Genomic DNA, 14,766 nt, shown 5'->3' on the forward strand with positions numbered 1-14,766 from the left:
CCAAAGGGTCCGAGCCCAAGGAAGCGGGGGGTGCGTCCCGGCCTTGCCCTGCGTCATGCGGAGCCATCATTTCGGGCAGGGATCCACACCCGCTATGTATAGTGTGCATGGGCGCTAAACACGCCCAGGCTTCACTAGCTGACCCGCAGGTCTGCGCTCACTGCGCCACCATGACTGAAAAAATACTAGAGAGGAGACTGAGGGTTGCGGTGGCTAACATTAACAGCCAGGACCCATGCCTGGCTAAAACCACCGAGGCAAGAGCAAACCCCACTGCCCATCAGCGGCCAGTCTCGACGAGCTGGGCCGACGCGATGGACGAGCTAGAGCCACTGGACATGCCTCCGCTGTTCGAAGGTCTCTTAGCGGGGAGCGACGATGCAGACGGCGATGCCAGTTCTGACATCCTCGATATGGATGATATGGAGGAAGGGGAGGAGGATTCCACCTTCCCCACTCTAGAATCCAGACCCCCCAGCAGTGCTGATGCGGCCTCACCGGTCGATAACAACTTGTATGAGGTTTGCAAGCGCGCCGCTGCCAAGCTAAACATCCCATGGCCAGCGGCCCAGGGCACGGAGGGGACGGTGAGGGACCTATACGATGGTAAAAGGCTTCCTCCAGCCCAGCCTCCGGCTAAACAGCTCCTTCCAGCAGTCCCAGCATGCATGAAGGAAATGAGCCGTTTTTGGTCTAGCCCTTATAAAAGCAAACTTGCCACACAGGGCCACTCTAAACTAGAGGTGCATGGCATGGCTGACCTGGGGCTGGCTGAACCCCCAGCCGTGGAGCCTTCAGTGGCGTACCACCTCCACCCGAATCGCCGGTCCGTTTCTGCGGCCTCTAACGTCTCACTGCCCGGTAAAGTAGAACGAACGACCGCTGCCATTTATCAGAGAATGTATAAATACGCAGCTCAGTCTGTCTGTTCTCTGAACGCTGTCACGCTGTTGTCAGCTTACCAGGCTGAGATATTAGAGGAAATGGGCCAACAACTAGATTCTGGAGTTCCAAATCCAGTACTCTGGGACGAGATTTGCGTGGTGAATGATTTACTGTTACGTTCCTCCCGTGGCGCGGTGCAGGGCTGCGGCCGCGTCATGGGGCTGGCGGTCTCAGGGGAGAGGGCTTTGTGGCTCAACCTGTCAGGCTTAGGGGATGCCCAGAAAGCCGAAGTGATGGACGCGACATACGACCCCACCAAGGGTCTTTTCGGCCCAGCCCTCGAGAAAATGAGAGAAACCAGCACTCTCAGAAAACAGGAAGGGGAGGCTTTCGACTTGTGTCTGCCTCGTAAGCAGACACCGCGCCCCCCAGCCCGTACAGGCTTCGCTGCAGCGGCCGCCGCAGCGAGAGGAAGGCAGCACGACAGCAAGCCAACCCATAAGCCCGGGGCTAGCCGCAACGATCAGCCGCCGAGAGAGAGAGCCGGTAATAACAGACCCTGGGGAAAACAGTCGTTCGCGGCTGCGGCGGCGAAGCGCCGTCCTTCCAACCCCGTGGAGGGGAGGAAGAAACGGCCATCCTAACGTTTCAAGCCGGCCCGTCACCCCCTCCTCCACCTGCGAAAAGGCGGAGAGGAGAGGATGTGAGTTTTACCCCCTCAATGTTCAGCGCGGAGGCTCCCGTTCCAGCCGAAAGCCAAGGGGTCCCTCCTCCAGAGGTGAGCGAGGAGACAGAGGGGTTGTTAATGTGTCACCAAGCACAGGATGTTCACTGTTCTCAAACAGTAGTTCACATCCCCATATTGAAAGAAATAAAGTCTGTACGTTTGCATCCAAGCTCACAGCTGAGGGCAAAGTACACAAAACAAAAAATGATAAAAACAAACAGTATAAGGGAACAGGGTCATTCCTCTTCCCTCCCTCCAGAGGGCGCTCACACCCCTCCGGAGGGTTGTCTCTCTCTACCCACGGTAGGAGAGACAGTGCAGTGCTTCAGGGGGCCTCTGGCTGCGCAGGTAGAACGCTGGCGCGCATGCGCAGTTCACCCCTGGGTCCTGGCGACTGTTTCGCGAGGGTACAGACTGCAATTCGCTATGAAACCACCGAGGTTCAACGGTGTGTTAGATTCAGTAGCGGATGGAGAAGCAGCGCAGGTGCTGCAGGACGAGATCAACTCTCTTTTACACAAGAGAGCGATCAGAATGGTCCCGAACGAGGAGAGTCAGCAAGGGTTTTACTCCCGCTACTTTCTCATTCCAAAGAAAGGGGGACCTGCTCTCCGTCCTATTTTAGATCTTCGTGTATTAAACAAACATTTAAGGAAATACACGTTCAGAATGTTGACACACAAGGTGCTTTGTCAATCGATTCGCCCGGGCGATTGGTTTATAACGATCGACCTGGCAGACGCATATTTTCACGTCGATATTCTCCCCGCACACAGGAAGTTTCTCAGGTTTGCTTACCAAGGCAAAGCCTACGAGTATCAAACTATCCCTTTTGGTCTGTCACTGGCCCCTCGGGTGTTCAGCAAGTGCGTGGAAGCAGCGCTATCTCCGTTAAGGAGCAGCGGCATCAGAGTATTTTCGTACATAGACGATTACCTGATATGCTCTCATTCACAAGAACAGGCAATCAAGGATGCGGAGAAGTTAACGTCCCACCTCACGGGCCTGGGTTTCAGAATAAATTGGTCCAAGAGCCGATTACAGCCCACTCAATGCACTGTCTACCTGGGTCTGAGTTTAAACTCCCTCAGATATTGTGTCAGTCTCTCGGAGGAGAGAATAACGTCATTCAGACAGTGCCTGGCGCGCTTCCAACTGAAAGCCGCGGTGCCGTTCAGACTCTGTCTACGACTCTTGGGTCTGATGGCGTCAGTTATATCAGTGGTGAGGCTCGGGCTCCTTATGATGAGGGATGTACAGAGATGGGTGGCATCATTAAAACTATGCCCCCGCCGTCATCTCCGTCGTTTGGTGACGGTGTCACCGGAGTGTATGGCGGCTCTCCGTCAGTGGCGGGACCCGGCTATTTTCTCTCGGGGTGTGCGCCTGGGGGCAGTAGCGGAGAGGGTTGTCATGACGACGGACGCTTCCTTAAAGGGATGGGGAGCGACCTTCGGGGGCAGAGCAGTGAACGGCATTTGGTCGGTGGAGCTGGCTCATGCTCACATAAATTATCTGGAGTTGATGGCAGTGTTTTTAGCTCTGAAACACTTTCTTCCATTCCTCAGGGGGAAACATGTTCTGCTAAAGTCAGACAACTCCACAGTGGTAGCGTACATAAATCGGCAGGGCGGCACACGCTCCCTGCAGCTACACAGTCTGGCACGGAAAATAATGTTGTGGTCCAGCGACCGGCTGGGGTCGCTACGAGCGACGCACGTGCCAGGAGTCTTGAACATAGGAGCAGATCTTCTGTCAAGAGGAAATCCTCTATTCGGGGAATGGAAGCTTCACCCACAGGTAGTGGCACAGGTGTGGCAGAGATTTGGGCAGGCTGCCGTAGATCTCTTCGCATCGCAGGAAAACACGCAGTGCCCCCTGTACTTCTCCCTGGCGGACGTAAACGCACCGTTGGGGATAGACGCTCTGGCCCACCCATGGCCGAACGTTCTGCTGTATGCCTTCCCTCCTCTCAGCCTAATCTCCCCCACTCTTTCCAGAGTGAGGAAGCGGGGCCTGTCACTGATTCTGATAGCCCCACGATGGCCATCCAAGCATTGGGTGGCGGAAATAGTGCAATTGCTTTCGGGCCAACCATGGCCCCTCCCTCTGCGAAGGGATCTGCTGTCTCAGGCTCGAGGGGAGATTTACCACCCTCATCCAGAACAGGTAGCACTATGGGCCTGGCCCGTGAAAGGCTGAATTTAAACGCAGTTGGTTTGCCCCCCGGTGTGATCGACACTATTCAGTGTGCGAGAGCCCCCTCTACTCGCTCATTATACAGCTGTAAATGGCGAGTGTTTGAGGAGTGGTGTGAGGTGCGACATATTGTCTCTTTTCAATGTTCGGTTGTGGATATCCTCTGTTTTCTTCAGGATCTGTTGGACAGGGGAAAGGCTTTTTCCACAATTAAGGTTTACCTGGCTGCCATTTCAGCATGCCACATAGGGCTGGGTGACAAACCAGCAGGGCAACACCCTTTGGTGTGTCGCTTTATGAATGGTGTACGTCGTAAACTCCCAGTCTCTAGGTCCCTGGTACCTTTATGGGATTTGTCAGTGGTGTTAGACGCCCTCTCACAACACCCATTTGAACCTTTGGAGGGTGTGGGTTTGAAGTTTCTCTCACTCAAAACGGCATTGCTCTTGGCTCTGACTACAGCCAAGCGGGTGAGTGATTTACATGCTCTGTCCACTCGCCCAGCATGCCTGCAGTTTGGCCCTGGGCTTTCAAAAGTATGTCTACGGCCCAACCCGACCTTTGTTCCTAAGGTTGTGGAGTCTGCGTATAGATGCCCCACAGTCGAGCTGAGGGCTTTTCACCCTCCTCCGTTTTCATCAGCTGAGGAGCAGAGGTTAAATGCTTTATGCCCAGTGAGGGCATTGCACGTTTATGTAAACAGGACAGCAAGTTTCAGGAGAAACGACCAGCTGTTTGTGTCTTGGGCTAAACAGTTCAAGGGGAAAGCTCTGTCTCGCCAGAGGCTGTCCCACTGGCTTGTGGAGGCAATAGGGCTAGCTTACAGGTGTAAAGGCCTGCAGCCTCCTTTAGATTTAAAGGCTCACTCCACTAGGGCCATGGCTACATCATGGGCCCTGTTTAAAGGAGTGCTAGTGGAGGACATTTGTGCCGCGGCAAGCTGGGCTACACCGCACACATTTGTAAGGTTTTACAGGTTGGATGTTTCAGGTCCATCCTTAGCTCATGCAGTACTGGAGACAGGGACTCCAGGGACTGTTTAGTCATGGACTAGGTTTAAGGATGCCATATGGCTTTGGGAGAGTAGGCAATCCGGGAGTGGGCTATATCTCCCATAGTGAAACACCGAACGAAGTTAGAAAAAGAACGTCGGGTTACTTAACGTAATCCCTGGTTCTTTGATAACAGAGTGAGGTGTTTCACCAACACTTCCCTCCTTGCCCGGTAAGGGAAGAAACCGTTTAAGAATGACCTGGTCAGTGCAGTCGACCCTTATAATAAAGGAGGGCGGGGCCCTCCCCACAGGTCGACCTGTCTGTCAAAGACAGACGTGGTGTCATTGGAGCTTCCGTAGTTGGTCACGCATTAAGCGATTCCCATAGTGAAACACCTCACTCTGTTATCAAAGAACCAGGGATTACGTTAAGTAACCCGACGTTTTCTTCACTGAGTACACTTAGTATGTGGTCTCTCTGTGCAGCTTTGATTAACTAACAATCCAGATACACTGATAGAGGCCTAATATTTGAAATGCTTTTCAAATGAACTGTGAATTATCTGTTTTGTCTTTATTTCCTCATAGGTGCGGATTGAGACAGCTACAACACTGAAGCTCAATATCCTTCCTGCACTTTTAGTATTTTTCATTATTTTTGCAACCAATAATTTGATCATGCAATTCCCATTACGATTGCTGTTGAAGACTCTCTGCATCTGAAGGCATACCAGCTTTATGAGTCCTTAAGTGTTCCAAAGCAAATGGAATAATAGCAAATGTATAAATGTTTTGGTGTTTGCTGATGAACTGCCTGCATCTTTGTCCTAAGTAGTTTTATTTCATCCTTAACTCATGACCACCTGTTGATGACTTCGAGTTCCGGACGGAGCAGTTCCTCCCAGTGAGTACATGTATCACTAATGGGGGTGTCATGATTTGATTCACTTATCAGTTTAAAAAAAAAAAAAATCAGTGCTGATGCCTATGCTATTTTGAGTTTATGGAGTCTTGATCTGTAAATTTCAACAGACCATTGTTTTCCTCCCTGACAACTGCATAAAACCAAAGTTTAAAAATTAAAAACGATCAAACTGAGCTTTCAATTCAACGACATGTAGAATAGAGGTGGGATATCGTGTCGGGAAGTTGTTTAAATAACGCTGCAAAGTTCGGCATTTTTGCATTCAAAAAAATTCAGAGCAGTGAGCCTAAAGTTGTGGAACATTTGAGAAAATATTGCAATTGTTGTCCATACATGTTTGATATTAAAAGTTCAATTTGACTGAATACTTTGTTGGTCAGTCTGTGGGTTTGACTCTCATTGTGGAGAAATATAAAGACTGAAGTGAGATAAATAGACTGAGAATTTTCTCTCATTTGACAAAACAATTCTTGATTGAATTTAATTTTGTGGACACAAAATGCAGTTAAACAGTTCAATCGCAATATTTTGTCTCGCGAAATGCTTGAAATCACAATAATATTGTATTGTGACTCAAGTGTTGGGATAGAATCGTGTCGTGGGGCCTCTGGCGATTCCCACCTCTAGAGTAGAATCAAAATGTTATATAAATCAATGAATAAATCAACATTTTTAGCTCTCCATTTCCCCTTTTTCTAACTCCTAAATTTTCCTTTCTTGCTTTAGTACCTCGAGTCCATCTTTGGGCTGCTCTTCCAGTTGTTGCAGCAGGTGACCGAGTGTGACACTAAAATGCAGGTGCTCCATGTCATCTCCTGTGTCATCGAGAGAGTGAACATCCAGGTGAGATTTGAAAATTCAAGTGCTTGGAACAAATACACACATACTTTTCCTACCATTTATTTTCTAAAGTCAGTTGAAGTATGTAAAGTGAAGTGTTAAGTATCTATGAAAGAGCCCTTGTGTTGGACAACTGCGGGGATATAATCTTTGTAGTCATCGATTCATACTCTGCAGGGGACATGTGAAGCTGTAAAAAACATTCTAACACAGATACAAAACATCTGTCACCCTGTACTAGCCCCAGACCACCAAAGTAAAACAACCGTCTGTCCTCAAAAGATAGCTAGACATTAATGATTTTTCACATCCCGAGACACCAGCACCAGCAAAAGCGACCATAAGTCCTTTTCTTGACTCTTTGTAAATCACAAGGCCTAAAGCAGCCCTTGTTCTGATGTCGGCTCTCATTTTCCAAGATGATACAGTCTCACTTTGCCTCTGCAGTGCTTTTGTGGCCATATGGATTTTTATTTTTTTTCTTAGTATCCAATAAGTCGTTCTAATCCACTTAACTGCCAACCCTTAAAAATTGACCTTCCTTTTGACCCCCCTGGGCTCTTTTCAGATCCCTTTTAAGCACCTTCCCTTCAACGATCCCCTGACTTAAATCTTTCACAGAAATGGCTTTCATCCTTGTGAACTGTCAGTCTGGTTAAGTCTTCCCCAGTCACTGGCCCTGGCTAAACTTCTAGTGTCAGTGGAAGTCCCATTAATATTCTAACTCTTCTCACAAGGGATTTCGAGCCCACAAAGAGTGGCAGCAGCTGAGAAAACCAGGCAATGAGACCACGAGCGCAGCTTGTGTTGAAATGAGCACGATGACAGATATGATTTGATCCTTTTTCCGCTGTCAGTGTCACAAGAGTCATCCCAGGCTGGTTTGTGGGGCTGTTTTTCTCACTTTTTTTTATCTTTCTCCTCAAGGCTGGATGTCATATTTCTTCTTTTTTACTGTTCCCTCTGCCCCTAGCCAAGTCCTCATAAAGGTGTAATGGAGCAAAAAATCCCAGTGTGGGGTCTGGAGCTCGGCCACACAGACGCTACAGGGAACAGAAAGGGTTCGCACAAGTCAGCACAAGAAAATGTCAGAAAACTTTTTGGAGTCCGTAATTCAGTGCAATACTGAGTTGGCTGGCTGCACAGCTACCGCACCTAAATTACACAGTGTGCAATCACATTTTCCAATTTCACACAGGAATGAGAGTGATGACATCCACTTGGTGTCTGACCGTCCAGATGTTTCAAGTTGTTAAAACAAAGGTACCTGATTTAACAGAGGGCGGAAAGACGTTTAGGGAATATATAACTAAGGTTAGAGAGAAGAACAAGAAATACAACCCAATTTTGTTATAAAATACATTGTTATGAAGGATGATGTCACATGGGGCATTGCTTCAGATAAAGTATGTTGGTATCAGATCAGCTGTATACATGGGTGTCAAGAAAGAGGCGTATGTGTGAAGCCTGAATATTTTCACAATGCATGCTGAAGAATCAGAACATCATTATGTTACTTTACAGACAAGTTCAGCTTTGATTGTTGTTGCAGCTTTGATTGTTGTTGCAGTAGCTGCCATCAGTCTGTAAACACACATCATGTGTCAGGCAAATTGTCCCCCATAAGCACTTTTACAGACTGCAGAGTTGAGGCATCAATAGACCACCTCAATGGTGTTCTGATTTCCACTGTTACACAAAGAAGTAAAGTATTCTGTATTTGCAACAGCGAGTATGTTTTAAGCTAGCAGCTTGGATTGGTGTCTAACTTAACTGCTGGAAAAAGGCCAAACACACAAAGCTTTAAGGGGAAATGTTACATTAATTGCATAGTTTCTCTCTTTTCTTTTATCCACACTTCCAGGCCAAGCAGCAACCTCTGGAGCTAAAATTAAGCCAACGCAGCAGTGCCAAAAACAGCAGTTCCTCGAATGGCCACTTGAGGCTGGCTTTTATTTATAAAAAATTTGTAAAATCGTATTTCACTGTAGAGCTGCGAGCAGCATTCGTTCAGCCCCTCCTTGCCTCGCTCTCTCTCACACACACAAACAATTTCACAACGAACCATCTGTGAATAGCTGCTCCTCTCCCAGCACACCCTGGATTCCACGAGGTGCGGCACGTACCAGCTGAGCTACGGCCATCAGAGCTGATTGCACACACTGAACAATAGACCCTTTTCATGGGGGAGACATTTAGTTTTGTCAAAGCTGGAAGAGCACAGGTGCATTAACGATGGTTGCATTCCCTTAGGTGAGCCGGTTCCAGGGGTCTGGCATTGTGCATGCTCAAACGCTGACTGGGACACTGAATGGAATGGAGCCATTTTTAATGTGATTATTTACACCTGTGCTTTTTTTGCTTTGTCACAGTGTCGTGCCCTGAAAAAGGGTCTATGACCAGACGCACTGCAGAACTTTTCAGAAGCGTGGATCTCAAACAAAAATATGTATGACAGAGCTGTGGCGCGGCTCTCCTGTATTCGAGTAGGAGAATAAATGTGAACGATCTGCTTCTGCTAACAGGCACTCTATGTTAAATTAAATATTTATGAGGATGGATGTGTTTTAAACATCTGGAAATGAGCCACAAACAGTGGTCCATATCGTTGTTTGTCTGTAGGTTACAGCACAATAAAGCAAACAACGCAATGCTACACAACATACTGTAGCTTCTAGTGTAATGCATTTTAAATCTTGAATTTCTTTTTCTTTTTCTTTATCATTTCCGTCTGCTTCAGATCCGGCCATATGTAGGCTGTCTGGTGCAGTACCTGCCCCTGCTCTGGAAGCAATCTGAAGAACACAACATGCTTCGATGTGCCATCCTCACCACACTCATCCACCTAGTACAGGTACGGTGCATCCTCAACTTCCAGTGCTACGACAGCATTACACCTGTCACTTTTTTTGGCTGCTGTGTTCTTTCTCTGTGTGTGAGTGTGTTTTTCACACTTACCAACTGTTGTCTACAATAAAATGATGGAAGAAAATGAAACATCATTGTTTCACGATAAACTCTAGTAAATGTCAGCTATTTAAATTGAAATGCCATTCACCTAATGGCTGTAAAATAACAAACATGTTGATTAGAAGGGAAATAAATGCAAAACAAATGCATCATCTGTGAAGGGAGCCTAGTTTTAGGCTTTACTGGAACACAGAGCAGCTCAAGTCGAGACGTTTGTCTCCGTTAGTCTTTTTTCGTATGGTTGTTGTCAGATATAAATTTACTGAATAATCTGCCATACCAAACACATCACAAATTTGAATGGCACACCATGGTTTTTGCAGCAGGCCAGCTCTCATCTCTCCAAGGATCACGAAAAAATAGCACATTAACCAAACTATTGAAATAATCAAAACAATAACAAAAAGCTATTATAGGGAATAAAATTGAGGTTGAAGGTTGAGGTTATTTTTCATTGTGAGTATAGTTAACAGGCTCTGTGGTATGACAGGTGGTACTTTTCAGTGGATATGGCAATAAGTGGTGTGGCTTTACTCGTCTGGCCACATGTTGCTCAGGCTGAGTTCCAATATGTCTGCTAGGGAGACCTGGGTCAGGCGCATTTCACCAAATTGCTGGATTACTCTGACAGCAATTTCTTTTTTTTTTTTTTACCTTGCCTCACCTGCCAGAAATTGAGACTTGACTGGGTGAGGCAACCTGGAGAGAGGCTCTGTCTGTCTTCCCTGCTTTGTTGGCCTCAGATTCAATTGTTCACACAATGAGCAAACATGGCTTAAATCACAGAGCAAGATGTGTCAAAACTCCTCAGTTTTTACTTTTTAGCAGTACAAAGCTTCAGGTGCAACGTGAAGACTCTGTTGTGTTTCGTGTTGGGAAACTTGTATAATATTCTATTTTCAATCATTTGCCTCAACATCAGTCAGGGTTAACACTGACTGAAGTTAAGAAGAAAATATCCTGAAACAGAAGTTCCATTGCCCACAGCACTGAAGCAGCCTGTCTCAGCCTGCAGGAAGATTTGGACCCCCATGTGGCTGCTGCTGCATTACTTCACAGTGGGAGATGAAACGCTCAGTGATAGAGACACATTCCCTTTGAAAAAGTAACACAAGTACACATCTGGTAAACTGTGGGAGGCACTGAAGGTCTACAGATGAAGGGGCTTGGATTAGCAAATCGTGTAACCAAATTCAATATAGATTTTATTATATACAATGTAATGACATATAAACAGTACAGTAGAGTTCTAAAGCTACTTTCAACATTGTTAAAAAAAAATTGTTTCAAAGTGAGATAAAGATAGATAGATAGGTAGATAAAGATTCCTTTATTGCCAATTCATGAGGCATACAATGAAATTCAGGTATATATACATATGTTGATTCAGGTATATATATATATTTTCAACTCGATACCGATACTCAGGAAAATATTCGATACCATTTTCGATACCACAAGGATAAAAACAAAGACCCCAAAATTTATCAGAAATATTTTTATTTACAAGAAACATGCAACATGTAAAAATTAACAGAACCACAGGTTAAATATTGATAATAAAAAACAGTTGTGCAAGAAGAAATTGCAGCTATGATAACAAGCTTCAGATACTCGTTACTTTTGAAAATGAGTATCGTATCTGGATACAACGTTTTAGTATCGGTATTTTTGGAGTATCGATACTTTTGACAACCCTAATATATATATATATATATATATATATATATATGTATATGTAAAATGCAAATTTAAAGACATTGTGCCAGCTATGATGTTTCATATGATGTGCATGACTGTAGTGAAATTTACCCCTTTGTGTTTGATATAATCTGTTTTCAAAATGTATTTTCTTTTAAAGTGTTTAACTGTGTTCCCAGCAACACTGGTGGTCCTCCGTGAGTTAAAAGCCATGTAGTTCTGTAGAGGTCAAGATGACACACTGCTCAGCAGCTTGTTCTCCTTCCTCAACTTATATATTCTAGCCACATACGTCATGTCCAACAATGTGTAACAAATGGTTCTCTATATTACACTTCAAAGAGCATCCCCCATGTCACCTGGATAGTCATTAGAATGTGCATGACCATTAAATGGACATTGAATTAGATCGAGCAGTTGCACCTGAGCCTTTTTCTCAGCCAATTGAAGTAAATGGACCCACGCTGTTTTAATAGAGCCATAAAATGAACATAAATATTCTCTATACAACTCTTGCCCCTTAAGGCATGTAATGTATGTTGCAGCAAAACATTAGTATAAAAAGCCACTATTTACGACATATCCTTGTTATTGAAAGTGGGAACTGTTGCACACACCCTGCAGCATGCATGCTCTGCTACATCTTAAATATTGTGATAGTGAAGTATGCTTTCGCACCAGTAGTGTAGCATTGGAACAGCGTGCCCTGACAAGATGTGCATTTCTGTGAAGGGTTGTGTCATAGCAGTTGTATATTGACGTCTATCATTCTACACTACACTTGGATGGTCAGAGCCATTAAGCTAAAGCAGATAAAGTACAGTTCCTAACCTTTTCCACTCCAGCCCTCCCGATCATAGACCAACTTTGTCTTTTTTAGTGGTGGGGCACTAGAGAATTCATAAAAATATTCTGAAATCCCTTCAAAATACCACATTAATACACCAAGACCTCAAAGAACGACAGAAAAAGCCATGCTGTGGTTAGAGTTAGTTTGATATCAAAAACTTTAGACTTTAGATTCTTTACTTAATACTTAATATACCTAGGAAAGACATCTGAATGCTGTAGGTTTCTTGTTGTTACACAGTTTCATGAGGCTTTGGTTATCTCAGAAGTCACAACAGGAGCTTTTATACAGTGCGGTTAAGTTAAAAAAAATACTCACTACATTGAAATCGCTACGATGGGAACTAACATCATCAGACATGAATAAAAATGTGTTTGTTGAATCAATAAGAACATCAACTTTTCACTCGTATTCAGTGTATACAATTCGAGTGTTGGACATATAGAAAAATAAAAAAAACTGCATGGTTTTGGCCCAAACTGCATGGGATTAGCATACAGTGGGCATGTTTGTAAAGGTGAGATCAATGGGTACACATAGAACTCATTTTCAGATACCTTAAGGTCAGCGGTCACAGGGCCCTGTGAGAATAGACTGTTTTTCCCTCACCAAAATGTTGGACGTTATATTGCTCCTTCCTGACAACATACCATGGTCTTGTAGAATGTGTTATAATTACAGTGTCAAGACTGAACCCACTGTAACCTCTGAAAGACAGAGAGTCGGCTGAGGATGCTGGCGTCCGTGCAGAGTTCAAGAGGTTAAATCTGTATGTTTTGTCAGGTTTTCCTAATTTGGCATTGACTTTCTGCTTCTGTGTGTTCTCACAGGGCTTGGGGGCAGAGAGTAAGAACCTGTATCCATTCCTTCTTCCCGTCATCCAGCTGAGTACCGATGTTTCCCAGCCCCCGCACGTGTATTTGCTGGAGGATGGACTGGAGCTCTGGTAAGGACACGTTCCTTATGCATATACACTACACGTTATAGATCTTCCCAATGCAGACCATTATAAAGAACTTAGTGATCTAATTTCCTCCCTCGCTCATCAGACCACACGACACATCCGTACTATGACTACAGCTGTCTTTATCTCGCTCTCTTTTCCCCTTTTCTCTGTCGCTCAATCCACCATAGTCCTTTTTTGTCATGTTAGTCATCCTCTTGGTTTACTGAGTCCCGCTGAGTATGTATGTGGGAATCAAATGCAAACACTTTGTAGATAAGTAGTGGTAAATGGGCTCACCATGACATCTTGTTAGAATTCGCTTTTAAACACTCTAGGTGGGCGATGAAGCTGTCGATAATTCATGCGCCTCACAATTTTGCTTTTATATTATTGTTTTGGGCACATGCCATTTTAAAGCTATCTCAAGAATCTGCTGCGAAATGGTGCTATGACTTTTGCAAATGCATCACAACCGCAAAAGGTTTGGTTCAACAGAAGAGACCAGCCCGGGTTACCTTTTATTTCTCTCCTATCATCCCTCCTTAATGTGTTTTTTTTCTTTGTGTGGAGAGCCACAGTGTTTAGCATGCTGTGTGTGCCACAGTCTTATGTCTCTGTCCTGTTTTTTATTTTGCCTGATAAACAGGCATGCCCTATTTGTTCGCTTTGTTTACAAAGTCAATGTCATTTTCTTTTGCTTTTATCTTTTATCGGCTGATTTTCCTCTCTCACTGTGGCCCTCTCAGTATCTGTCTATCTTGTTTTTCTTCTATTAGTCTGTGGAGCTTGCATCAAATCAGCCATTCATGTCTCTTCTTCCTGAGTAGTTGGAGGTGAACTCTACTAACCTTTTTTGGGGGGTTTTAATCGTTAAATATAACACCTCAGAAAAGGTTTTCCGGTTTACAGACATACATGTAAGGAAGCTTTGATCCAAAATTTATTTTTGCTTTTCTTATTTTAGAAACTAATGTGTAGAACTGCCGACATTGTGTCAGACTACTCGCTGACTCATCAAACAATCATCAGATTGCTTTCACGTTGCACATTGCTTTCCTGTGCCTACTTCTTTCTTTTATACCAATTTCACTATGTATTTATGTACACCTGTGTAATAACAATTCTCTTTTGTTCTTTCTGACTCTGTAATTTGTCTTCCCATGTTCTAATGCCACTTCTAATCTATATCTTCTGAACTCCTTTCTTACAAATTCCTCCCATTTTCTGTTTTCTCCTCTCCTTTGTGCTCCCTTTCTCTTCTTTCTTTTTACTTTCCCTTCTTCCTGCTCTCCTCCTCCTCTCCCTCCCAACATGCAGGTTGGTGACTTTGGAGAACAGCCCAGCGATCACCCCGGAGCTGCTCAGAATTTTCCAGAACATGTCAGCTTTGCTGGGTGAGCTCACATGAGATTTCTTTGTTTGCTTGTCTATCTGGCTATGTGTGTGTTTCTACTTGTGTGTGCAGATGAGGTTTTTCCCTACTTCATGGCATTTAGCATTAACATATGCACTGAATACATGTGGTAGGAAAGGAATGTATGATAATAACAGAAAATCATGCTGCTATGATGCATTTGGAAATTTTGATTAACATGGGGTCAAACTATAGCTTCCTGTATAGGGATGCAAGGACATGAGATTTTCAGTAAAATAACATTTGTAGAAAATGTTATGGTTTTATGGTTGTAGGGTTCTTTGAGTTTAACAAAACAAATTGAAACTTAATCCA

At 44.7% G+C, this 14,766-nt stretch overlaps 1 protein-coding gene across 1 annotated transcript in view; it reads left to right on the forward strand.

Annotated features, from left to right (window-relative positions):
• ipo11 (importin 11) overlaps positions 1–14,766 on the forward strand; it is a 141,710-nt gene that overhangs the window by 71,222 nt on the left and 55,722 nt on the right. Inside the window, exons 17-22 of the mRNA XM_059336479.1 lie at positions 5,394–5,427; positions 5,669–5,709; positions 6,457–6,573; positions 9,311–9,424; positions 12,922–13,037; positions 14,355–14,431. Coding sequence (XP_059192462.1) covers positions 5,394–5,427; positions 5,669–5,709; positions 6,457–6,573; positions 9,311–9,424; positions 12,922–13,037; positions 14,355–14,431 — 499 coding nt within the window. The remainder of the gene's footprint in view (positions 1–5,393; positions 5,428–5,668; positions 5,710–6,456; positions 6,574–9,310; positions 9,425–12,921; positions 13,038–14,354; positions 14,432–14,766) is intronic.

This window comes from Centropristis striata, chromosome 7, assembly GCF_030273125.1.
Source record: "Centropristis striata isolate RG_2023a ecotype Rhode Island chromosome 7, C.striata_1.0, whole genome shotgun sequence".
NCBI classification, from domain to species: domain Eukaryota; kingdom Metazoa; phylum Chordata; class Actinopteri; order Perciformes; family Serranidae; genus Centropristis; species Centropristis striata.